The 27,530-nt window shown below is 40.4% G+C and overlaps 1 protein-coding gene across 1 annotated transcript in view; it reads left to right on the forward strand.

Annotated features, from left to right (window-relative positions):
* CHN2 (chimerin 2) overlaps positions 1-27,530 on the forward strand; it is a 159,586-nt gene extending 132,056 nt beyond the window's left edge. The window contains exons 7-13 of the mRNA XM_041411572.1: positions 3,876-3,953; positions 10,121-10,205; positions 12,591-12,764; positions 14,545-14,622; positions 21,078-21,215; positions 22,065-22,170; positions 25,673-27,530. Coding sequence (XP_041267506.1) covers positions 3,876-3,953; positions 10,121-10,205; positions 12,591-12,764; positions 14,545-14,622; positions 21,078-21,215; positions 22,065-22,170; positions 25,673-25,844 — 831 coding nt within the window. The 3' untranslated portion in view covers positions 25,845-27,530. The remainder of the gene's footprint in view (positions 1-3,875; positions 3,954-10,120; positions 10,206-12,590; positions 12,765-14,544; positions 14,623-21,077; positions 21,216-22,064; positions 22,171-25,672) is intronic.

A 27,530-nucleotide genomic window follows, 5' to 3' on the forward strand; every position in this document is an offset into this window, starting at 1 on the left:
TGCTCTTCCTTTCCCCTCCACAGCTGTGTCCTTCTGCAGGCAGAGCAGCAAGCCAAGGACGTGCTGCCTGATCTCCCCTCCCTGCCAGCCACAGTCAGGCATGGTGGCAGCTCAGGGAGAGGAGCCACCACTCCCACAGTGTCTCTTCCCACCACGTTGGAGCTGGCACAGACAAGCAGGGCAGCAGGGAGAGTTCCCCCACCACTTGCTTCCAGCCAGTCCTCTGCACTGCCCACACGACTGCAAGAGAAATCATGCCACATGTACAAAACCAAAAGCTTTTCATACTTCAATTTGTTCTTTCCTGCACCCGAGGCCTTTGTTAGCAAACAAGATGCCAGTATTTGGGGGTAGAGACAATGGTGTGGTTCAGCTCATGCTGCGGAGGCGCGCTGGAAATGGTGCAACAGCTGAGCTGTCACCCTCTTCCCCCCTGCTCCGCCCCTTAACTTTCTTATTCTGGTTCAGTGACATTTGTTTGTCTCTAAATGCCCAATTTCCTATACGGCACATCTGTTTTACAAAGAGACTAGTAAAGTATATGTTAGGCAGAAATTCTGTGGTCTGAAGACACAGATAACCCATATTCGCCTGCCAGCCTTCACTGGCTTCACATTCAGTGACAACCAGCAATTATATTCTTAGCCAGTGGCCTTCTCCTCTTTAGCTGCAGGCTAACTCACTAAGTTGATCAAGATATGCTCTTTGAATGAGTTGACACCATGTGCAGCCTCAATTTCACATTAGGAAAAAAAGCAGATAAAAGAAGAGCACTGGGTTGAGCCTGTGGTATCAGGAACTGATTGCAGCTGAGAATTCGTCATTGCTGAAGTTTGCACTGTATTTAGAGAAGGAAGTGGTTGTATGTGTGGTCCAGCTTGTCTGAGGTTTGCAGCACCATTTAGACACCAAACCTGTCGAGGCTTTGGTTAAGCTCCTTAAGAGGACGCACTCACTGCTGGCCTTCTGTGCACATCCTGTGTCTGCAACGAATCCCCCTGAACAACTGTCTAAACAGGGCCCAAAAAAGGCAGATTCCCAGGGGATAAATGAAATTTCATATATGATAAACAGTAAATACTGCTCTGCCTTAGTCATATGAACTGGTTTGGCTGAGTTTTCCTCCCTCAAGTCTATTAAGTTTAATGCTTCTGTGCAAACACTCAGAGTTTCCATTAAATATGTGTGTATGTCTGATCCCAGGATGACACTCTGATATTCCAAAAATAGTTTAATAAATTGAAATTCCAAGATGTATCATCATAAGCCTGTCACTTGAGTATCAAATCTGCCATGTTATGTAAAAAATATTGGTTATATAATGGGATTTTTATCAGTCTAGTGACATAAATGCAAATATTAGAGCATTATTAGGAAACCAACCTCTCTCTCACTTTGGCTGTGTTATGCTGGAAGTTAGAGAAAAAGTAGCTTATGTATACATGGGGGATTTAGATGCTGTAGTTTCAGAGGTGTCTGACAACTCAGAGCTAGTTTGGGGGTTTTCTTTCTGACAAATATAAATACATTTTAGATGGCATTGAGGAAAGAAACTGGAATGTGATAAGAACTTTGAGCAACTCCAAGGTTTCCTTTGTGATGGCCCAAACTGATGCCATTGCTGCTGGAAAAAGCAGTACTTTCTACCTCTTGAAACACGTGGAGAAAAATCTGGGCAGCCATGGTCTGCCTCATCTGCTGGAAAGCAGATAAAGGTCCCCAGCTAGCAGAAACTGGGACTCACTACAAGAGGACATATGGAAGAGCAGCAGGGATTTACTGCAGGCAGAGCAATGTTCATGCATGCATCCACAGCCAGTTGTCACCAGTGGTCAGACAACAGTGCCAAGCCCCAGGGAAAGGCTGAATGGGCTCAGGGAGCAGAGGGTGTTTATGGAAGTCCTCCCTTCTGGGGAGCAGAAGCTTTGAAGTATGGGAGCGTGTAAAAAGTGCTGTTGTGAGTTACCTGAAAAAGAAAGGAATTAAATGTGCTCTATATAGAAATAAGTGCATGGTTTTATGAGTGAGAAGCTGATTTTGCAGGTTGCACAACTTCTTGAAAACCCTAAGTAGGGTACTCTCTGAAATTGCACAGCCTGATGTTACTGAGGGACAACCATCTGTCCCCATGGGCTTTCAAATCAGCAGAGCATCACTTTTACTAAGCACAGACAGTCTGTGTGGTGGAGGGGTTAGTAAGTGAATTAGATGAACCTTCTGACTTTTCAGCCTGAGGTAAAAGCAGACTGAAAAAAATAGATGCAAGGTCAACTTCACAAGTTAATATAAGTGAATTAAATACTTCAATTTCACATGTTTTCTGTGTTAGTTGAAGTGGGGCAGACTGTAAAAGGCTGATGTGGTCTTTAGTGTCTCCAGTTCAAATACGCAGTTTTCCCAGTAGCACTGGCAACTCCCCAGTCTGCTCTATCCCAGCACTTTGAGCATTAGGCACACCTCTAGACTTAAATCCTACAGTGCTCTGCCAAGCAGGTAATTCCTATCCTCCTCTTATGGATGGGGAATTGGAATACTTAGTAAAGGAGTAGAAGAAGGGAGCTGGAGGGAAGGAAACCAGTGGGGAGGGCGCACTGAATGTGCTTCTCAGCAAATGCTCAGTATCAGATATCCATGTCCTGGGACACAGAACTACCTGCCTGTAAAAAAGTGGATGACAAGTCCAAAGTAACACTGAAAGCTGTTACTGGTCAGGGTCCCCAGGCCTCCTGTCCTTGGGCTTTAACTAGAAAACCTTTCCCTTCAAAATCCGTAGAGGCAGGTAACCAGAGCAAAGGACCAGAGCCACTCTTGCCACCTTGAAGACCCTGTTCCGCAAACAGGGCTGTGCATATGGGTCTCCTGCATCCATGTGAAGCTCCCCTGGTGTCTTCCCTGGAGTGTAGCACGGGGCTCCAGGGCTTCCAAGCCTGCATAGTCCCAGCTGGGCTTTCAGCTTTCCCTGGCAGTGAGCTACCTCAGTGCTACCAAATGCACACTGACAAAATGCTTACTTTAAACATGGCATAAAAGTGCTATTAATGCTTGGAGTGCTGCTGGATTTTTTCCCTTGTACAGGATAGGAAAATTAAGGGGGGGGGGGGGGGGGGGGGGAGAGAAAAGTTTTTTAAGATTTTTTGCCCTGTAAGATTAAACAATCATCATGGTTTTAAGGGCTTAATCTGCTAGCATGCAGACTGCTGGCTGGTAAGTCCCTCAGTCTAAGTGTAATTGGATGCAGCATCTGATTCGGTAGTGGGGGCTTTCCAGGGGTTTTTTTTTTGTTTGTTCATTTTTTTACCACACTGCAGAGTTGAAGAGATCTGTCCCTGGAAATGCCTTTGGGGGGGAAGCTGTAAAGCTGTGTGCCCCCCGGCCGGTATTTCAGCAGCACCTATCTGGAGACCCCCACTGGGGGAGCACAGTGGGGGAGGCTGCTCAGTGTATGAATTCGTGCTATTGTTCGAGGCACACATCTGCCTCAAGAAACTGCACGGCACAGGCCGTTACTTATTCAGATGCAGAAGCTCCTTCCGTCCCACAAGACGGCCCATTCAAGTCACATGCCAGAGGTCTCGGCAGAATGGGCTGCAGCTGCTTCAAATCTGCTGTCTAACATCAGAAGCAGTTGGACAAACTGCACCGTGCTGACTACAGTCAGGCTCCCCGGCGCCGAGGAAGACAGGGAAAAGATTTGGGATCCCAGCGCTATGTTCTCAGAGGACCTGTGGCTGGAAAATGAGAAAAACTGTGCTGTTGTTCACAAGTCGAAGCGAGGAAGGAAGCGCCAAGAGCTCCTGGCCGTGGCCCTGGGGGTGAAGGTGGGAGTCAAGGGGGCACTTCTGTGGCAACCTCTGAAACTCTTTGCCTATTCACAGATCACCTCCCTGGTCAGAAGAGCAGCCTTAACTCAGAACGACAACCACTTCAACTATGAAAAAGCACACAATTTTAAGGTAAGCACAGCCTGCTATTGTTTTCAGGTTAAAAGTCCTGTTGAGATGCCTCACATTTTATTTTTTGTTGTGATGAGGTTTGCATGCACCTATTTATACTAGCTCTAAGAAAAGTGTTGAAAAATTAATTTTTCTTTCTACTTTAAGTTCCATTAACTGATTTCTTAGTATGCTGTTACATGGGCTCTTAATCCAAATAATGGTTTTCCTGCTAACTGTACTACTTGCCTGGCAATTTAACTCTTTTTCACAGATTCCGTTTTCTTTTTTATTCAGAAACAAAGTACTTCATATTTACTGTCTTCATCTTAAGTGTATCTACTTTTAAATAAGAAAAAGGCCCATTTTCAAAATCCAGCTATTATCAGAAGCCTGCAGGATTTTACCAGCAAACATTTTGCACCATTTCTGATTTCAGAAGTTGAGAAAGCTCGGGTGCTCCTAACAATAAAGCAAAGCACAGTGGTGGGTATTGTATCCCAGCTTTTGTTCCCCCACCATATGCTAAGGAAATGTCCTCAGAGTCCCACTGAGCTATAGGATCTGAGCTTGTGTTTGCTTGCCAAACTAAAACAAATCGCTGGGCAAAGACAGGGACGTTTAAATGGATCATCTCTCTGCTGTCTATACGTACAAAATCAGATTCTTAGGGATTCTTTTCCCGAGAGCTGTGTCTGGCAGACTGCAGCAGGGAAGTGACTCAGCTTTGGAAATGGACCTTCCAGGCAGCTTGTATTAAAATGTTTTGCCAAAAGGACTGTGCTGGTTTCAGAGCATGCCAGCCAGTTACCATAGCTAATACTGTCAAATTGTATTTTGATGCTTATCAGTATGAGCATCGAGAATAAGAGGCAGTAACAAGACAAGAAAGGAACAGAGCTTTGAAACATCAGTTTAGTTAATGCTCCTTGAGAATGCTGATCTTGGGCACTGTCAGAAAAGCTCAACTCATTAGCAGAACAAGAATTTTCTGATATTCATCTAGGACCTGTCAAAAAAGGAGAAACAGTGATCAAAATCATTTCAGTTATCAAAAAAGTTTCACTTCTTATTTTTCTACATATTCTGTTGTGCAGAGATTGCTAACCTCTGCAGTGCTTCTGCTGTTGCTGGCAAATCAATAATTTAATATTAGTGAACAAAGCAAATAATGGCATCCCTTTTCTCATTCCCCTTCCTTGACCCAGTCTACAGAAAAGTCGATATTTATCACTCTGATCAGCACTGAAGGAAATAGGGGAAACACTCTGTGTTTTCTTGCTTGATTAAGCCAACTTTCATTCTTTCTGGGTTTTGTCCTCATTATCATTTTAATATCAAAACTATTTTAGTTTAACTAGAAATATTTTCTCATGACTGAGACTTCTTTCCACTCTGACCCATGCATTCTTTCCTCTTCAAAATTTCCCCTGTTTTGGCTTTGATTTATAATTGGACTTGTGCCCAGTTAACTTTGTGTTTGCACAATCTAGCTGCTGTACAGTTTCTGTTCCTTTCTGTTTCAAAAGACTCATAGTTTAACTGGAAAGCCACATGATTAAAATAGATATGTATTCAAAGACTTGACAGCAGAAAATAATTGTTCTATCCTAGTAAAGGCAATAACAGACCTTGGGGAACAAACATTTTAAAAATAATTGTCCATAAAGGTCAATCAGAAGTGTTACACTTGCTTAATGGACAAATATGTTCACTATGCAAATACAGTTACTTTTTCCAAGGAATATATTAGAACATGTCCAGCTGTTGAACAAAAAACGTGTTTAGTATACTCAGAACAGAACATGTAAATTTAAAACATGGCTCAAGGCTAATATATTTAATATATTCCATATTTATTACATAAAAGGGTTAAAATATTTTTAAAAAGAAAGAATGGCTTTATGGGTTTGGGCCAAGATGCTTGATGGCTTTTGACAGCACTCAGGCTATAATGATATGGGGTTTATCTGAAGGACAATGCTATTTTGAAGACATTCAAAAAGTTGTCTTCCCCATTTTTAGGTGAATACTGATGTGCATTATATCATTCATCTCACTTTCTAGGGATAAAGGTTATGTGTCACAGTTATTATGTCTCTCATAATCTAGTCATAGGCAATTCTTCATGAACAAACAGGCACTCTTTAGCTTTTTGTCCTTTACCCACGAAGAATCTAAAAAATGAAGGGCACATTACTAGTGAAGCTGATGGGATTTTTGTACATCTTATACCAAAGATCTTACTTACTGCAAGAGGGAAGGAACAAAAGCAAGAAATAAGTGCAAGGCACAAATTCAGAGCAAGGACAGCTCTCCCTCCATCCTTGTCAATCTAATACAAAAATTTAAAAGCAACATTGAAGTTTGGAGTATGAGGGCACCAGGTTTATAGTCTTCTGAGCATCCATGCTTTCTCATTCAACCTCTCTTCCAAATTTCAAGACACTCAAGGCAAGTGGACAAAAAAAGATTTAGTATCCAGACTGATTTGTTAAGTTGTGTTCATCTTGAGCACACCACGTAGTCACATGAATTTAGGTTTGGAGCTGGCGTCTGTCTGGCGGGACAACTTTGCCTAAGCCAGTGCAGACATACCATAACTCAGGAAAGAGAATAAATCTCCCAAGCCCTGTTTAGAAAAACACAGAGGTATTTTTCTAGCTAAGTGGGTGTCAGCCTAACTGGATGCCAAAGTCCTCTTGCATCTTGTTCCTGTTCAGATCCAGCAGCCTCTTTCAGATGTGCTTTACCTGCCAACTTCAGTGGGGTCCCAGCTGGTGGTGAGGTCAACCTCGTGCCTGAGGATAGCAGCATGGACTTTGAGGATGCTCCACACTTTTTGTTCTAGGCTGGGAATTCATGAGAGGGCTTCTGTGCTGCTTTAAGTGAGCAAATAGGGCTGAATAATGTTTATTTTCCACAATACTGTGCCTGTTTGCCACCATAGCCTGGGCAAATCCCATTTGCAGGCGGGCTAGTGGAGTGAAGGCAGCTGATTACAGACAAGTCAGGAGATCTGCTGGGAGAGAGGGGTCTCTGGGATTAATTTCCCCTTGTGTTAAGCATTGCAGATAATATTGCTTCTGAGAGACAAAGGGTTTGAGGGAAGCATTTTTATAGACATCACGAGGATTATGTGCATTCATTTAAACAAAAATAACAGCAGAGTCAGCTTTTCTTCACTTCAAATGGCTCAGATTCAGCAGGAGTCCACAAAAGAGTCTAAGTGTGTCTGTATTCAGGCAAAAGGCTGAAGAAAACTTATTTTCTTGGAAAGCAAATAGAAAAGTCTTCAGACCTAGTCACATAAAACCAAAATTGTCTCAGAAACAGCACTGTATAATGACAACTAAGAAAAAGGGGGGAAAAAGCATTGCAATTCAAGACAATTGTTTTGTTCATTTCTGCGGTATTGCTCACAGTGTTATTTTGGTTTGCCACTGTACTGGCATTCCTTAACTTTGGTCTGAGTTTCCCTCTCTGCGAAGATGACTCAGACACAAACTGGAAGTGAATAAGGTAGCACCTGCAAGGGGAATGCTGCCATTTGAGAGCAAGGGCACCATGGGGGCGAAGGGCAAAGAGAACAGGAAGGCAACAAGAAGAGACATGCAGGGTAGTGTTGTGTGGGATTGTCCAGCAGAGAAGAGACAGTGAATGTAGGAAGAGAATTTTCATTGGAAGAGGATGAAAAACTGAACAAGAAAAGTACAGTGTATAGTCTGAAACGTCAGGGGGTTGGATTATTTTAAGAAATAGTTCCCTGAAAATTCTTTTTAAAAGTTTGAATTATGTGTCAACTGTAGCTCAGGCAGCTTAAGTCTATGCTGTGTGTACACAGAGGGGTCTACTGAGACTTCAGGATGGGGTAGGAACCAGCAATAAATAGTTGCAGATCATAGTTCCAAAAAATCTATGCCCAGTCTGTTTGTAATGATGTGGTTACAAAGGATGGGGCAAAAACCAAAACTCCATCTCAAAAATCTGTGACTTGCTGTTTACGTCTCCCTGTTTGAAACAGAGATGAGGCCAATCCAGCAGGAAAAATTCCCATTTTATCATTCAGAAATGTTGTATTCTTAAGAACAGTCTTCCTCCATTATTTCTTTAAAATTAATGACAAGCCATAAGAGACTTCAAAACTGCATCTTAAGGGAATTTTTGCACCTTCATCTAGAAACTTTTGAAGTTCTCTCTTTTTTCAGTTAGTTTCCCTGTTTCAACTTGGCCAGAAACCACCAAGACTAGCTTTTCACAGAGTATTTCAGCTGGAGGCTTGCCATTGGAGCTAAAATGCGGATCCGTGAAAAATTGAAGTGAATGAATAAAGAGAACTCAACCTTTGAGGGCCACCAAGCTGAATGGAACAAGGGAAGGATGTGCTGTCAGCACTTCTCAATTGGAGCCCTCAGTCAGCATTGATGACTTTCCAATTAATGGCAGGAAAGATCAAGGAATAATCAGCTGCCATTTTCAAAATAAGCCTCAGCCAGATCAGTTGAAATAAGCTTTATATAAAGTGAGCAAGTAGGCCCCAAATATCCTAGCAACTGCAATGGACTTTATTTGTGAAATGGTGCGTTTTGAAAAGTCCTGGCCGAGCTCTTACAACCCCTTCTCACAAGGTTAGCTTTTGTAAACTGCTGCAAAGCAGAAGACACTGCTAGTTATCTTCCCACAGCAGATGATTTTTATCCACAATTAAGTGCAGGTGCAGACCTACTAATTATGTGGCTTTCAGTCTATAAATGATAAAGATGCAGGCATAATTAGTTTTATCTGTAGTTTTGTATCCACTGAAGGTCGCATAGTGCACGTGACTGAAACTCAGGTCATCAGCTGTTACATACAGCCATTTACCCCCGCAAAAAGCCATGTCTGAAATTCATGCTACCCACTCTGCTAAATGAAATGAAGTTAAATGGGAAAGAAGTATGGGGCTATATCTATTCATATATCTATCTCAAACTTTATTGCAAAGTCTTGTTTCACAGAGACATGTGTTTTTCTGAGAGGTAAAATACCATCTCAAAAAAAGTCAAACATTCCAGTTTTGATCTTTCACTGTCAAAAGGGAGGAAGAACTACTATTGCTTTAAGTTTATTAACACAATTTTTTAACTGTGAATAGTTGGTCAGGAGCCATTTGCAGTCAGGCACATTTTTATCTCAAAGTCAGGAAGTCTGTATTAAAATCACAATACTTCTTCATCTTTCTGAACTCAAGAGTACAGGCTTGTGTCGGTGTGATCCTGCAGACAAATGAGGCAAAAACATTAGCATGCAAAATGCTTGGCCTAAAACTTTACAGTTTATCCAAAAAAGGCCAATGACTGTTTTTTCACTGTATGAAAAGCAAAGAGCAGCTTTTCCCATCGCAGGGGTGGAAGTGGCCTTTCAGCCATCCACCCGACGGGTAAACAAGAGCAGAGAGAAGGAAAGGATGCATTAGCAGCCAGAGTGTGCATGATTTATGTTTTGTTAAGCTCAATTAAGTCTCTGGCCAGAACTAGCTCATACCATGCCCATTCACAGGGGCATAGACCTCACTATTTACTCTTCATTTCAATGAAAATTAAATGCTTACTTTACCAGAATACACATCTTAAATAAAAAGATCTTCTGCTGTAGCCTTTGGAAAAGTGGTGGCGGAAGCAGCAGTGGTGTGCAAAACATAGCTGGGGAGATGTGGGCTCTGTCAGCACACAAATAATTTTATTCTTCTTTATTTACTTGTGTGTGGACTGTAGCAAAATGAAGTTTGATCTGCTGAAAAAGACTCTATTGACATATTTTCCCTCTGTGAGTTCAAATTACTTACTAGACTGGGGAAGGGTGCTTTTATCTAAAGTTCTTTGGATTATTAGTTTTACTTATTTTTCTCCTGGTTTCCTCCCCTCTGCTATAGCTAGAATGTCAGCAGGCAAAAATTATTTGTTTTCAGTGTCATCCACAGCCTGGTTCTCTGCTATGTTAAGCCTATTGAAAGATAAACTTCAAGATCAAAGCAAATTTCTGTTCCCATGGTTTATTTCATCTAGACGTTGGAAGGATGTGGGCACTATGTGCTAAAGATTTACTCCTACTGAGTCTTCTGTTGTTTATCCATTTCAGTTGCTCCATCTGTCAGACCATCTGCCTCCCAGTGACCCCATTTCTTTCCCCCACCCCCATTTGTATTACAGGTCCATACGTTTCGAGGTCCGCACTGGTGTGAGTACTGCGCCAACTTCATGTGGGGTCTCATCGCTCAGGGAGTGAGGTGTTCAGGTAGCACTCCAACGTCTTCTGTCATTCTCTCTGAATGCTCAGACGCCTGTCCCACCCCAGCCTGCACTCCCTGCAGGAGTGGTGGGCTGGGATTTATTTAAAGAACAAAGCAGGAAATCCTCCCATAGAACTTAGAGCATTTTCATTTGCCTCGTTACCTGGTTCACAAATGAAGCCATCAGCCCTTGGTTGCTGAGTTACATCCTCTACTAGTACCTTGATCCAGTGCCTGCTGTTCTTTATGATTGTTCTTTATGATTGTTCTTTGTTCAAACTTGTTCTTTATGATTAAGTTATCCCTCATGTTTTTATGACTTAAGATGCAAGCACTGAAAATGGCAAAGCCAGCCAGCAACAAGGCTTCATAACTCCTCTTTTTGCTACCAATTTCGGGGAAGTGCCCTTGTCTGCAAAAAAAGACTGCCACCTGTTTCCCATAAAAATACCATGCATTGCTGCAAGCCTGAAGTATCCCACCTCAAGATAAAAACAAAAAATATGGCCTTCACTTTCCAAGAGGGATTAGTTTTGTGGTGCCTGTATTGGCATTTTAATAGTGCCTTAATTATTTTAAATTTGTTTTTTCTTTTGTGGAAAAAAATTATCATGCAAAAATGCAATAATCATCACATCATGTGCTTTTGGATTCAGCAAGTGAATTAGTATTTGGGGCGTTACAAATGGATTTTCATAACTTCTTTCTCCAGATCTGAAATCAATTAAAAAAATTGTTTGTCTTACCTCTTCCTGGCCTGCCCTCCAGGCATTCCTGATCTCGGACTGGCACCAAACACATCCAACCCTGACATCTGCCTTTCATAGACAGAGGAGGTGGTTGTTACCTAAAATTAATTTATATCACAGTTTGAAGGATCAAAATAGCTTTCACAAATGCATAGGTTTAATAAGTGCAGTCTCAGCTACTGCTATGCCTTCTCTGTAGGTGAATGGTGGTAACACAAAGAATATGAGAAGAGCATTAAAAAAGAGGAATAGTAGTTTGCTTTTCAAGCTATTTGATCTTAAACACAAGTGTGCAAAACCTGACATCACTAATGCACAGCACTGTATTTGTTCACATACATAAAATATTAAACTTATGAAAAGGCATATTTATTTAGTTGGAAACACAATACTCTCCCTCATAAAATTACCAGCATTTAACTCTAACCACACAGATGCATTTAAATTTAACTTCACATGCCTGGAGAACAGCACTGAACACAATGCAGGCAGGATCCTATTTGCAGCTTCTCACATTTGTTTAGATTTCACAAATAATAAAATACGCAGTAATAACTGTATGGAGAAACAGACAAAAACTTACCCAAATCCATTAAATGTTTAGGTGTGCTTACGATTTTCCTTGATTAATATTTTATAGAGTATAATATTGAAACGTGCTGCAAGTAGTAGTCCTGTTTACATTTTTAATAGCCTAATGTTAAATTAACTCAAAGAGTTATAGTAATGAGCATGACTGGGAAGGAATCAGAGTTATATAAGATAATGCAACTCACAGTGCTGGTGTTTGCTTTACTGAAGCTTTTAAATTCATTTGGCTGAATACTTGAATCTATTAGAAAAATTCAATTTGTGGAGGTGAAGCAGTGGTGGTTTAACAGAAAACCACCTGTGTAACCAAGGGCAGTATTTGGGCAGTATTTATTACTCCAGAACCAATTCTGGAGTAAGACAGCAATAACTATTTGTAAAATGAATCACTTTTTTACATTGTGCCTTTCACAGCATTTTATGTGCCTAAGCTGACCTAGAGGCTAAGCCACAGGGGACACTCAGTCACCAGTGAAGTGATGAGCCAGGGATGGGGAGTCTGCTGATGTGGCAGAGAGAGCCAAAATGTGACACTGCAGGAATGTAGAAGGGGGAGTGAGGCATGCTGGCTCACAGCATTGTCCCAGTTGGAGTGCTCAGGTGAATCTTAGGTTCTCTGGCCGTGATCACTGCTAAGCCACAGGACAGCCAGCACCACACAGTCATTACTGTGCCTATTTTAATTATGTCTAATCTAAAATACCCACAAGCTAAGTCTCATGTGTTTAAATGCAAAACCTTGAGCTATGTGTCCTGTAATGAACTGATCCAGACTGCACCAGCAGTCTCCTTCAGCTCACAGGAGTGTAAGGGACACCCAGAGTTTTTAAAACTTTTTGATAACCCTGCTAGAGTTCATTTGTCCCACTGTAAGATTTTTACACATTTTCATGCTCATCCTTCTCATTTCCGCACTATTCTATCTTTCCTGACTGATGGGGAAATTGTGCCCTTTGCTTGATGTGGACCAGGGAAATAAATTGTTAGACAAGACCTATCAGCATTAGTATTAATTAATGAACGTGTTAACGTGGCTAACTCTGCTTGCAGACTGCGGGTTGAATGTACACAAGCAGTGCTCCAAGTACGTGCCCAACGACTGCCAGCCAGACCTCAAGAGGATAAAGCGAGTCTACTGCTGCGACCTCACCACGCTGGTGAAGGCCCACAACACCCAGAGGCCCATGGTGGTGGATTCCTGCATTCGGGAGATCGAAGCAAGAGGTTTGTGTGCTTGGGAGAGCAGCGGACACAGCGAAATGAGGATGACTTGAATTACGTGCTAAGCTAGAACACGGTGCTGTGCTCGTGCACACTGAGGACAGGATGAGAAAATGGGTTTTTAGTGTGGGTGATACATTGCTTTGCATTAGCTAGTAAAATTAAATCATGGCATTCCTTAATGCAATTCCCTGAAATGCTTTCTGAAAACATGTCAAAACATGTATTACGTTACACTTCTGAAAGGGGTGAACTTTAAAGTGAACTTTTAAGTTCATGTTTATGTCTTTTTTCATTACTTTATTTTAACGTACCTAGGGACACATCCAATTTCAGAGTAATCAGTTTAAATCAAATCCATTTTTAATAACCCTTATGGACGTTGTGGGCAGGAGAACACGAGTGACTGGAAGTGGCTTGGACAAGTGAGGTCAGGGGCTATGGTGTTTTGTGGCAGGACATATCTCATGAAGCTCAGTTACTGACTGATGGATCCTGTGGCACAGACAGCATATCACAGCCAAAACTCAGGCTTGTGACAGGTTTTTGGTAAATGGATGTGTGCCAGATTGAAGGAAAAACATATCCCCTTCAATAATCATGTATCCCCTCTGTAATAGTCATGTATTTTTCCTTTGGATAGAAAATGTGCATGTTGTGCTGCCCAATAAGCCAAATTTTCCTGTTAGTCACAGCTTCAGCACAGGAATCTAATAATGCTGAACTGATGGCATCCCAGTAATCTGCATAGCAACACACTGATACTAGCCATAGGGATTTCAAACCCACACATCATCTACTGAATTGACTCAAAGACTTACTAGTAAATCCCCTGCACGGCTCTGTAAAGCTCTAGCAGGATTATATCATCATCACAGGGACAAATGGAAAGAATAGTATGGACTAAGACAGAAGAGCTTTACTCTGATGATATAGCAGGATGCTACATTGCATTTGAGATCTAATCACTTACTTGTACATTTATTGATTGAGATAAAATCTGCTGCCTGCTCTCCGTTTTTTCAACATCTTTATATTTCTTTCCTTAGTTGCCACAGAACTATGAAAGATTCTGATTTTGTTCTTAAGACAATGAATATTGGAACTTATAAGTAGGTTAGCAGAGTGTAGAGTTACAATAAGGGATTTGGGGACTGAAATGAATAATGTGTGTGTAACTTGGCTTGCTCTGCTGAGCTGCCCTGCATTTCATGTTGGTGTGGAGCAACGAGGGGAGAGTTGTGCAAGCGAGCAGATCTCTTGTGGTAAAAGAACAGTGAAAGGAATGTACTGATGTGGGGAAGGACTGTATCCATCACATCTATCAGCTGTATATAAGCAAATGCTGACAGCAAAACAGGAATGAATTGTGCTCATAGGGAAAGGCAGTATTTTATTTTCATTGCTATTTGTCATTGGGCAACTGGTAAAAGGAAGGGAGACCTCTAAAGCTTTATTAATTACAGCCAAATCCAGGAAAATCTCCTACATAAAATGAATAAATCGTAATAACATCCCATGCCTCACCATTAGCAAATTGCAGTATTTTTCTCCAACACAATCAAATCAACCATGTACCTAACAAAATCAGAAAGTATAAATTCTAAAATGCTTTAATCCTTTAAAAAAGTTTTGACATCATCTTGATCTTTCTTAACTGCTCCAGAGTTTCACATTACAAATAACATTTTGATATACTTAGTAGGTCTGCTGTTCTTGCTTTATTGTTCTTAAACCTAAATATCTGTTGGTTACTAAAGTTAACAAGAACTTTTTGTTTCAGGTTTAAAGTCTGAGGGCCTCTATAGAGTTTCAGGCTTCACTGAGCACATTGAAGATGTGAAAATGGCCTTTGATCGAGGTACACCACTTTTTAATCTTGTACAGTTTTAATCTAAGCTTTCAATTCTAGGACATTTCAGATCTTTCAGGATTTATATATGTACCATGGTAATGAAACTGACATATAAGCAGAAGAACAGAAAGTAACCTGTCTTTTCTGAGTTTAAAGTGTAGTCCTTTTCATAAGAATAAATTATGTTTGATAGTTGGAAGGAATAATTAAACATGAAGTATTGGTGTGTAGAAGCTTAAGTGGGGGACTGGCTAATTGCTCAACCTAGCAGCACAGACTAGGGACCTAGTTTAAGTGTGAGCATAGGTGGTACCAGGAGAAAGTTGTTAGTCCTGTCTTTAATAGATTCAGCCCGTTACAATACAATAATCTATTTATGAGTTTAAGGATCAGGAACTCCAACTGGGAAGTCCTTCTGCATGTAGCCTTGTAGAAAGCACTGCACCACTGTGCACGTGATTGCATATGAACAGATGAGAGGGGCATTGAGGAGGTTAGTTGTACAGCATATTGAAAAACTAACAATTAAAACACTGCCTGATTACCATCCTCAGAGCCCTTCTAATTGATTGAGCTGATTATGTTGGTTCTGGTTGTGCACACAGTCTTTGCACACAGGACTAACTTTAAGTGTGTATGTAAGTGAGCAACAGGGTAGGGCCTCCATCAATAGAAAATGCCTTTGCAAGTACATTTGAGAAGATACATGAATATTATTCTCATTTCCCATAAATAGTGGTTTCCTTCCTACTTAATTTTTTCATGTATTGCCTCTGCCATGGTAGGGAATAGGGTCAGACACAGCCCTGTGACCACAAGTCCATGGGTACGAGGCAGGTCCAGGTCAAACCAGAGAGTCAGCCTGTGGGTCAGGGTAGTGACCAGAAGGGTGGATGGCCCCACACTGGCATGGTGCAGCTGGAGACAGCTGTGATGTCACTCAGGCAGGGATTGAGGGCCCTGGGGACCCATGGGCAGGAGATGTGGGGGCTCCAGGGGAGGCTACACAGGCTAGCAAGGTCTATGGGAGCCACATTTTGCACTTGCTGCGCCTCAGCATTTCTTGTTTGGAGGCAGTTTGTTATGCAGACATCTCCACAAAGAAAGTCCAGCCAGGAATTTACAAAATGGCTGTTTTCATCCTGAAATATCCTTTAAAAAATAATGCATATTTTAAAATATGTTGGGTGCTGTGAAGATTTGCATACACACACATAGGTCAGCCATTCTCTGGGCCAGAGAGATGCACAGTGATATGACTGCTATCATAGCCAGTAGTGTTCCAGATGTGCCACATGAAGCAATAAAAGCAATAATCCTGGGAGGCTCACAGTACTCATAGATGCCATTCTGCTCCCTGCAGGTAGATCTGGCCTGGCAAACTCTTTTTCTGTGTGTTAATTCTCCTCTAAGTGTAACAACCTGGATGAAACCCAGAAGGAGAGGCACAGGTTGTAGAGGGAACAGTTGGAAGAAAGCAGATTTAAATTTATGTCTGAGCATGACTTCAACACTGCTGCAGCTGTAGTTCCTTTGCAAATGCTTTGAACCACTGGAGCCACTTCAGCTTATTGCCTATTTATTAAGTATACTCCTGGCATAATTGATGGCAATGCACACTTGGGTTAGACCCACAGCAAGGAAAACAGTGTAATTTACAATGGCAGCAGCACCTGGAAACAGGAAGAGGAAGGTGACTAGCAGTATTGATTTCCAAAGGAAAAAAAGCATGGATAAACAGGAAAGCAGAGAAAGCAAGAACAGAGTTTGTATACGAAGGCTGTGGGGAAGGCCATTGGGCAGAAATATACAAAAATCTCTGTCTTCATTTTTCTTTAACAGCTTCATGAGGGGAAAGGGCTAAGAAAGGAAAGGGTGTTGCCATTAATAAAAAGGCATGAATAAAAGCAGGAGAATAAAGAACATAATCCTGTTATGGGCTAGAGAACTAGAGTATTGCAGGAACCAGAAGCCGACAACTTTCAACACTTTCCTGTGTTGAAAATGTTTTCTCCCTGAAAATCAGGGAGAAAATCAGGAAGAGTTGAGAGTTTTTTCAGGAAAGGATTTAAAGAAAAACAAAATGGGTTTTTTGTCCTGACTTGTGGGCTGTGCACAGCTTGAAGGTGGTTTTCACCTGGCAGAAGTTTGAATTGGCAAGAGACTTCCAGCCTGAGAGCTCAGGGTTTGCTTCCCTGTCAGATCCTTACAGAGATGCCACCCTCTCTTTTGCATCCCAGCCCCATAGGTAGGAACACACTGCTTTTCTGTTGCCCTCTTCACTCTTCTAGTACTAGAAGCCAGAGCAGCATGGAGTGAACTATCCCAGGAATGAGGATTATCCCAGTTCTCTGTCCCAGGTGAAAGAGCTGGGAGAGAAAGGATCTGAGTGCCAGGTGCCAGGTCTTGTCTTCAACAAGAAGAAATTTTCTTCTTCTGGAAATTTTCTGTTCAAATTTAATTTTCTGCCCTGAAAGTGAAGTTTGTGAGGGTTTTACAGAATTCGTATTTCCACATGCACTACAGGAAAGAAACTTGGAAAAAAAAAAAAAAGTAAATTACAGGAAAATTAATTTTTTTTTTTTAGGGGGGAGGATATTTAGAGGAGATGCTGAGAGCAGGGGTATGAATGAGAGAAGAGAACTCTTTCATCTAATTGATAATCTTGGCACACTACTGGAGGATGTACACTGGCTAGGAATAAATTTCATTTAACAATTTAAGGACCATTTTTTAACCATCTGAAAGCAATGCTTTCAAACAACCTTCTAATAAGAGCAGGGATAAAAAATGTTAGCTAGTTTTGTAAATGGAAGTTGTAGGGTTTATGGGAAGGTGCCTGTGGTGGCAGAACACTGCACTTCAGCATTCCAGAGGTCCCTCCCTGCCCATTGTTTCTGAGGCAGTCCCCAAGCACCTGGATAAAATTCCAGGACACTTTCACATCTCCAGAAATACAGCATTGATTAAAAGAGTTTGAAAACAGACAGACAAGGAGTCCTCCCATTTTAATGCACAGGATGCATCCTTCAAATAATGCCATTGAGTGTTCTGGTTCCAAGCTCCTCATCAAGTCACAGGGGCCAGAAGACAGCAGGATACAGTCGGATGAGGCATGGGAGCTGACTTGGCCATGGGGGACCTCTCCTGCTGATCTCATGTGCAGCTGAAGGGGTGCAGTGAAGAGCAGCCAGCTCTCCCTCTGACTAATTCTGCCTTGACAAAGAGGCAGTCACTTGGTGCTTCCAAAGAATTACAGCAAGAACAGAAAAAAGTTCCCCTCTCCGGAAGAGAATAGCATCCCACATAATATAACTTGGGCCAAATGTAGCTGTGATAGTTGGTTTTAAAAAAGGGTGAAGTTGGGCCTCATCTGATTTAAGCTGCCTTCCAAAGCCCAAGCAGTGTAAATACCCCTACTGTAAATTAGCATTAGGCTCTCTGAGGCATTGACAATGTTCCATTTTAGTGATTTTTGTAATGAGAAGGAGGGGAATAATGTGGATTTATTTAATCTGGTGAATGTTGGTGCTGTAGAGTGACAGTTGCTCTCTGTCAGCATTGTTGAGCTGTGGCGCTGTGGCATCCAGAGAACACCCATTGTGCGTTTTATCCACAGAGCTGCCATTGTCACCACCACATTCTGTCCCCCCACTTGTTTGTACAACTGGCTGGTACAATACACTTGCTAAAAATATTATGCTGTTAAATATTACATGAGTACTTAGAGGCATCCTAAATCATACTCCTTTGCCAGTGTAGCTGAAAGCCTGTCAAATGCCAAATCCAAGAAAAAACTAAAAGAAGCATGCTAGCATGGTAAAGGATGTGCATTTAAAAAAAACCACTTAGGAAAAAGGAACTTAAATAAACTCTAATTCAGTATTCAGAGGACATGAGTGAGGCTTTAAGAATGTAATACTTATTGTATTTCATTTTGTAATGAACTATTGATAATTTCAATTGCATCCGAAATCAGCTGAAACCTTTAAGGAAAAGAATAAAAACTTTATTTTTCTTGAGATATTCAAATTTCAGCAAAATACAACAAAATACATTGAGAGTCAAACTAACAAAGAAAGAGAAATTATGGGGTTTGGGTAGAATTAGGTTTGTAAAGCTGAAATTGACTACGTGTTTGTAATCCAAAATATAAAAAACAAAACTATATTAACATATGGATGCTGCAATTTTACTGCAAATACCAACCACAATCTGAAAAAGTTCCTGTATTGAAGAGTGAAAAAATTATTGTGGTAATGCAGAAGGTAGCATGTAAACCACATGTAATTCATATATGCATACACACACCAACCCCTACATATCTGCTAAAAAAATGTGTAGGGTATATTACAACAGATGTATTGCTGGGCTCACTTTAAAATAAACTTCAGTGCATTTCCAATGGATGTGTGTTTGTCTCTGAAGAGAAGAGTAAAATCTTTGACTCAGGAATTCATAATTTTTCCTACAGTAAGCACATATGTAAATAAGAGGTTTGAAGTACATTGTACTTTGAAGTACCTCGAGCTGAAGTGCCCCTTTAAGGAAGCTTGCCAGGCTGCTTTGTAAAAGCACTAAATAAATAACACTTCCATTTAGTATACTGGTGACCTGGATAAAAGATGTAAGTTTGTGCTTTGCTATATCTGTTCTGATGCAGCTGCTGGCTCCTTGGAGGTATCTGTTTTCAGTGGAGCCTTTTGAGTGCTCAGTGTCCATCAATTAAATAGAGCTCTCCACACAAAGCTGTACAAGACTAATGCCACCGTGCCTGGAATGTGTGGATTAAACAAAAGATTGGGGCAGTGTAAACATCCTCCTAGGGCTTATTGATGCTGTATTAAATTAAATGCTGATGGATGTATTCAGACTGCTCAGCTGCATCAAGAAAGGCTGTTTGTTTTAAACACTTAAGCATATAATCTCCTCTTGATGAGAACATGTAGTTCTATTAGTCTTAATGAGAATTATGTGCATACGTTGGACAGGACGTATCCCTGCAAGATTGATGCCATAGGTTTGTATAAAATGTCTGCAATCAATATAAACTCTTTTACTGTGCTGTGAAAGCCTTTATCTCCATCTTGGTATCAAGCACCCCCACTCATCTGTCTGTATCAGGGCATGTCCACAAGCACTGTGAGACAAAGCAATGGCTTTACAACATGTCAGCACCTTGGTGGTAACAGCCCAAGCTTGTGCCTGCAGCTCCTGGCAGACACAGCAAACCCCTCTCTGCTGCACAAGCAGGCAGAACCTGGCATCACCACACTCGCCATGTGGTCCTCACCTGCACCACCTGCCCTGAGGGAAGTGTAGTATCCTTAGCTAAAGGGTGACAAACAGGGACTAAAGGCTATAACTGATGCCCAAGAAGCCTGAGGTAAAGCTGGGGGTTAAATCCAGACAGCCACAGCCCCTACTTGACCATCGTTCTACTGGAAGACCACCAAGATAGAGAGGTCCCAGGAAGGGAGGACAGCAGAATTTCCTGATATGGAGAAAAAAATGTGGGTTATGAGGGTACTAGGTAGTACAGAACAGAGGTGGTCATTTGAACTTGAAGAATCACAGTGCTCCTGCCTTGCTGCTACTGTTTGTAATTTCACTCATTGCAAGCCAGGACTTCCCAGCAACACCAGTAAACTTTAAGCTCTTGTGTTTAAAAGTGCTCTTTCATGGAGTTCTGACTAACTGTTATATTGTGGCAAACAAAATGTATGCCTTTTCAGATACATCTGTTTAGCATTTCATCCATTACAAGTATCCATATTAATTTAAAAATCTGTGATGCACATTTCAGAATAATTGTATAGCTAAATTCCTTAGCATGCCCATTTGAATTCAGATCTTTGCTATAAATAAATAAGTCAAATATTAAGACATTAGAAGATAGCAGAAAATAAGGCAGCTTTCTTTTCAGCTAATCACTAATATGTTGGTACAAGATATGCAAGATTTGGATGTTTCTCGATTTTTCCAACTGGTCTCCTGAGGGTCATTGGAAATTTATGTTATTTCTCTATGCTTCTCTTTCTCCAAATAGAGATGAAAATATGGTGCATATTCCTATGCAGATGGAAAATATTATGTCAGAACAAATTATTAATAGCTTCAGTGAATAAACGGGCTAAATGCAGGAAATATGTTATTAACATGGTTTTTCATCCAACATTAAAATAGTATGTTTGAGGTGCTACACTGCAGATATGGATGCTGTAATCACCAGCCCCTCCAAGAGATGTGAACAAATAAATTGTTTACTAAAACATAAAGAAACTACCATTCCTCATTGATATACTGTAAACTTGGTAGCAATATATTCTCATTTAAGCCTTCCAAGCACTTTCAGGTTGATTTTCTTGTCAGGTTGCACACAATAAATCTGACTTAGAAGACTAGCCTTGCTTCCATCAAAATTAGGGTGGTTTTAAACAGATTTCTTCTTCCTTTTCTAGATGGTGACAAGGCTGATATTTCTGCCAGTATTTATCCAGACATAAACATCATTGCTGGAGCACTGAAGCTATATTTCAGAGACTTACCAATTCCCGTGATCACCTATGACACCTATTCCAAGTTCATAGAGGCAGCAAGTAAGTATTGTTTGGCATTTGTACCAACCTTTATTTCCATTTCCCATCTCTAAAGCTGTCCACATTAAATGAAAGGACAGAAAAAAACTGGGAAAATGGGTGCTGTCTTCATTCCTTCTCTGCCATGTCCTTTATTCACATGAAGCTTTTGCCTGATTGTTCATCAGATGGGATGTCATGCAGGTTAAAAAAATAAAATCAAATGTATGGTATCAAAATAACCGACTAGTATCAGACAGTGTGGTTTCAGTGTCTTTTTGTATGTCAAGATAAAAAAATAGTGTAAATCCTGCTCAAATTTTTAGAGAGATTTCCAAACAGTTCTAAATGAGCACTGATGCTCAGCATATGTAGGTGTCATTGACACCTACATATTTAAATACATTAAGAAATTTTGAAGTAATTCCATGCCATTTCAATCTGTATCTAAACATACATATTCAAGCATAGTCTTCTAAAGTCTTATATCTACACTGTCATCTAGTTTTGAAGGCTAATGAAAGTAATCTTTTGTAATATTTTAAATAGGCAGCTCTGGGCAGAATAGTATTAGGAAGCACTTAACAAAGCTCAAGTTCTCTACCTAGACAGACCTGTAGATAGAGCTACAGACCATGGAGATAACTCCTGGAAGGTCTTTGTTGCTGATTTCTTTTTAAAACTTTTTTATTTTTTTTTGAGGATGCAGAAATTGCTGATAAGCGTCACATTTATGAGTGCAATATTTATCCCTGCAAGCACAGTCAATGGCTTGTACATGATTCCATAATAATAAGTTGTCTTCCTGATTTATTGCTGTGTACACATGGAAAGCCCTGTTAACATTAATCCTGTTTGGTGTTTTTACAGAAATCTCCAATGCTGATGAACGACTAGAAGCAATACATGAAGTGTTGATGTTACTCCCTGCTGCTCACTACGAGACACTTAGATACCTAATGATTCATCTCAAAAAGTGAGTTAATTGACATGCAGGGTAATTCTTGAAGAGCTTAACAATTTTCTGCTTTGAAAGAGAAATATTACAGAAAGTCCTAATAAAGCTGCCATTAGGGCACTGCCTCTAAACCAATAACGTTACAGATAAGCAGACAAGCTGTTTGTATAAGTGCATATAAGCTGTGCACTTATGTAGCATAGATCCTTTTGCTGGCATATTATTTCAAGCCTTTCAAGAGTTAATTGACATTTGTCATACTTCTCTAAGGCAGATAATATCTGAAAAATACCCAATGGTGGGTATTCCAGAGATGTGCTGCTGTGAGGCAGCACTTGACCATGCTTTGTTTCTGCCTCCCCTTACCTCCTGTTTTGTCTTCTTGAACAATAACCCTAAAAGGAAAGAGCAGTCTCTTATGAGTTGTTTCCTCACATCACAGTAAGCCAAGAACCAAGCAGGGCTTATTTTTACATGGCTAGTAAAAGTAATACAGGCCCCAGTTATATCTCTCTTGGTTTTAAACATGTTCTGCCTCATTTGCTTTCCAAAGCTTCTTTAGGCATACATAAGACATCCATGAAGGGCTTCATAAAGCTTCATAACGCATGCAAAATTTTTAAAAGTGCCTAAATTTAATTTTAAGGTATTTAGGATTGTACTTCCAAGTTTTCCAAGTTTTTCAGCTAGGTACCTAGAAAAATTAAGGACTGCTCCAGAGAGGGTCCATCACTTCCACTCATTTTAAGCAAAACTGTTTTTCAAAACCATGATAACTCTACTTTGCTGCTCTGGGTATTTACATGCCTCAAGAGGGCTTTTTTGTAAGTTTTTAAAAACTGAAGCTGAGTACAGACTGGTGTTGTCATCTCAAAGCAGGCCTTCATTTATGGCTATATTGCCCAAGTTATTCCTTGTCTCTGGTTAAACTTTGCTACTTGGAAACAACAGAAGAAGAGATAAGGGAGGAAAAAAGCTACTGACCTTTTATTCAGAAAATCACTGATCTCTTCTTAGTTGTCCCACTACTTGCAACACAGCCGTAAATGTGGAGTGCTTCCTGGCTTTCATCTGCACTATTAATGCCAACCTAAAAAGACCTCAATTCACATAAAGCTGCATCAGAGAACTTTTGTGAAGTGCATTTCATGCTCTATCAGGTTCTCATTATGCAGAGACTTTTCCTCATTTTGAATCAATTCAGGTCATTACAATTGAGTAATTTTTCCTCTTGATGGGACATTACCTGGGCATGCAGGAGCTTCTTTGGACTCTGCAGAATTGAGATGTGCAAATATCCACCTTTGCCAGTACATATGCATGGACAACTGATGATGATTCACATTAGCTTTTAAGAAGGCCTGTGGAGGTTGTAGAAATGTGATCTGCACACAGAATCAGTACTTTCATATCCTGGCAGCAAATTTTTAATAGACATGTATGGACTTACCTTCCTGCTTCTCATGAACCGCAGTCCAGACTTTGGTTCAGCTGTTGAGCTGAACTACTGATGAGGCAGAAAGAGTCTGAGGTGCTGATTAGGCTTCCTCTCTCAAATATCTGCAAGTCACGCAGTGAATTTCCTCTCCATTCCCAAATTATAGCTTTTGGTGTCTGCATGGAAATCAAGTGTACGTCAGTTCCTATGGAGAATCTGTTGGAGAGATCTGAATGTGAAAGAGGAATCATTAAGGTTCAGACTATGCTGTTCTGTAGATTAAACACACAGTTCCAATTTCAACCCCCTAGGACTCTTCCTGCATGGATAAAACATGCACCGGTATAAGGGAGTCTATGTAAGGACTGCAGGGTCACAACCTCTACACCACTGCTGTTTCTCAGTTGACAAGAAACTCCAGAGTTGTTAAAAGCACAGGAAAATCCAGCAGATGACAACATCAGCAACAAAAAACGAGTTTGTGGGTCAATTAATTACCTTTCTGATATCTTTTTGCTCAAAACTGAAGGAAATGCAATAGCATGATCAGTGCCCCTGAAATACAACTCCATCCACAGTGACATTGCAGTCAAGCTCGGAATCTTCTCTGTGTTCACCCCACCTGTGCAGCAAGTCCCACACTCCTGAACAGAGTTGCTAGTAACATCTGTGTAAGTTTGCACAGCTGTTGAACATCTGTGCTGCATACATGCACAGAGGGAAAGCAGAGTGTCAGACATACACTTGCTTCAGCTTCAAGGTGAAGAGGTGGCTTCGGCTTCGCAGCCTTGGTTTGTCTTTGCTGCATGCAAAGCACAGCTAATGTATGTGCTAGAAGATGAGGAAGTATCTGTGAGTAGGGGCACTAATGGATTTCTGTCCTGAAATTAAAGAGGAACAGCATTTTTCTGTGACAGAGCCATTCTTTGCAGAGAGATGACAGCAGAAGCACAACCAAGTCATATGAGTACTTTGCAAACAAGGGAAGACCAGCGTACTTCTGGTTTCAGCCACTTTGTGCTCCTGTGATGGCATGAGTGAATCCAGCTGGGAATTGCCATGGCTAGGGAAGGCCTCAGCTGTTTCCAGGAGAGCTGTCTCCAAAACTAGATGTGTTCACCCTGACAGAGCAGTTGTATGAAGGAGAGGTGAAACCTTATCCTGGCTGTACTTCTCACAGGAAATGTCTGGTCCATGACTGATCAAGGAAGTAATGGATCAAGGGACTGTGGCTGTCCTACAGCACAGTGCACTCTCAGACCACTGAACTCAATATGCCACTCAAATAGGACAACACTGATGTGATCCAGCACTGCTACCTGGAGGGAAACCTTGAGAACTCCTTGCATTTTCCAGCAGGCTTGACTGATTTTCCAGAAAGGGCTGACTTCTCTGCAGCTTGGCCAATCCTTGGCAGCCTTTCTTTGCTTCAGCCACAAGCAGTCCATCTATTCTTGTATTTACCTTATATGACCTGTCAGCAAACAAAACAACCTGAGGTCTTCCCTGAAGTGCCTCTGCTCTCTGTCATGGATTGCTGGCATTTATAGCAGCCTGATTTAAGCAAGCCAGCTTAAATGCAGGCTGGGATCATGTCTGGGAGCATTGGTAGTCTAAGGAAAATCCGTGCCTGTATTTGTGGAGCACACCCTCACCCCCTATGTGATATGAAGCACAACTGCAGTTACTGTAGCATAGAGGACTGGTACATACAACATCATTTAAATCATGATTATGCTTTAAAAAAAGCAGTTACCACTAATTCTTACACCCTAACAGACAGTCACAAGGAAAAATCACTGAAGAGGCCCATGAGAGGTGCTTAAAGGCAGTAAAAATCACAGTACTACCATAGCTGCATTGTACTTTTGCGAAAAAATAACAATATAGAACTGTGAAACAGTTACTATATCGAGAAAAACAAAAAATGTCAACGTACCAGTGCTTGATGTGAAGCAAGACTACAGACAAAGATGCAGATATTCTTTTTTTCTGGGAAGTGAGCAACTAATTACTTTCTTCTTTTTTTTTTTTTTTTTTTTTTTTTTTTTTTTTTTTTTTTTTTTTTTTTTTCTATTTTAGGGTTACCTTGCATGAAAAGGAGAATTTTATGAATGCTGAAAACCTGGGAATAGTGTTTGGACCTACTTTAATGAGACCTCCAGAGGACAGTACCCTTGCTACACTGAATGACATGCGGTACCAGAAGTTAATTGTGCAGATTTTAATAGAAAATGAAGATGTTCTCTTCTAGTCAGAGAGGCATATCTTCAAAGCCATTTGTTTTAAGAAAATTAATCTGAAGTAAAAACAACATTTCTTTAAATTTTTTTAAACAGAAAGGAGGAGTTCCTTGACTGCACTTCAATTTCTGCAAAGTTGCAGATGGATGCCAAAATGTTTAGGGAAAGCCTATGTCTCATAGACATATGCCTCTTTGTGGAAGGGAAAAAGAAGGTCAGAAAAAATCCTCTTACCTTGTATCTTTTGCCTTGCCTCAGATGTATATTTGTTTTGAGAAGTTTCAAACAATTTTATTGTTAACTTATTAAGAAACACAAAACGTATTTTAATATGGCTAGAGAAGCAAAAAGGTACTTAATCAGTGTTACTTGTATATGCCTATACCTTTCCTTCTTCATGAGACGTAATTATATATGTCAATTGTGAAACAGAACCTATATTATAAAGATATTTTTACTTTACCTAGCTGAAAGAATGGCATTTTATTTTAGCAAACTATAAATCAATGCGGTGCATTGATTATTTTCACGTAATTATTTCCTGCATTTTTGCTATGATATATTGAAAACAATTGCCACTAATGCAGTATTATCCTGACATACCTCTTCCATTGCAAGTGTTTTAAAGAAGAATACCTTTCTTGTGCATATTTCAGCTTTCCTTAGGTTTCTTTGCATTTAGGCACTAGCACCCTAGGATTGTACACTTCCAGCCATTTGCTATTTCCCAAAACATATAGTATATTCTCTTTTTTTTTTTTTTTAACCCCATGTAAAATAAGGTCTTGAGAATTTTTTTCAAAGTCCGGGTGGTATTATCAGTTTCACATGCCAGATTTTTCTTGGATTACAGTAATATATAAGTTACGTGATGCTGGGACACTGGATATTTTCTGGCCTTGTTGAAAGTCAGCACTTTTTTGGGTGAATGATGAAGGATTTGTTTTTCTGTAAAAATTGACTTATGTTCTGTCATGTTTCTCTATTTATAAATGTACAGTAAATCAGCTAAAATTGTAGGTATTTATCTTGAATGTGTTTCCTGATGGTTTGTTAGAAAAAAAGAAAAAAAAAAGAAAGAATGTGTAGGACACGTGGGAGCTGGTAAATTTAATTATTACCAAATTTTAATATTTTTCTCCCCTCACAAACATTGACCTACAGGGTTCGTGGTCTAACTGCAGCTTATTCCTAATGTTAAAACTGTTACTCAGCATGAAATGTTTCTGCAAGCATAGAAAATCAACATACTTTACTACCAAACTCAATTTTCAGTACAAAAAAATCCTAATACTCCTTCATCTTGATCATTTGTATATCATATGCTTGGTAACTCAGTGATGCAGTTTCCTGAATTATTTCAGGGAGCACATGTTTCTATTCAAATTGAAAAATATGTGTAACTATGATAATGAAGAGAGGTAGAGGGTATGACTGTAAATTTGTCGTCTTCTAGAGAAATAACTAAGGGCTAGATAGATTAATCCAGATTGCAGAGCAAGTGCTAAATAGTCTGAATTCCCAATACTTCCATAGATCCTCCTGCCTTGTACAGGACTATTTGTTGTAGGTTATGTACTACTTAATACTGTCATAAAAATGATCTGGAAATGGTTTTATTTTGTGAAGTGAAATATGCTTTGTAATTTATGATAGTGTAAATGGAAGGAAAAATCCCATTAAATGTGTTAAAAGAG

The sequence above is a fragment of the Onychostruthus taczanowskii genome, unplaced genomic scaffold (genome assembly GCF_017590055.1).
Source record: "Onychostruthus taczanowskii isolate IOZ18803 unplaced genomic scaffold, ASM1759005v1 scaffold36, whole genome shotgun sequence".
NCBI lineage: Eukaryota > Metazoa > Chordata > Aves > Passeriformes > Passeridae > Onychostruthus > Onychostruthus taczanowskii.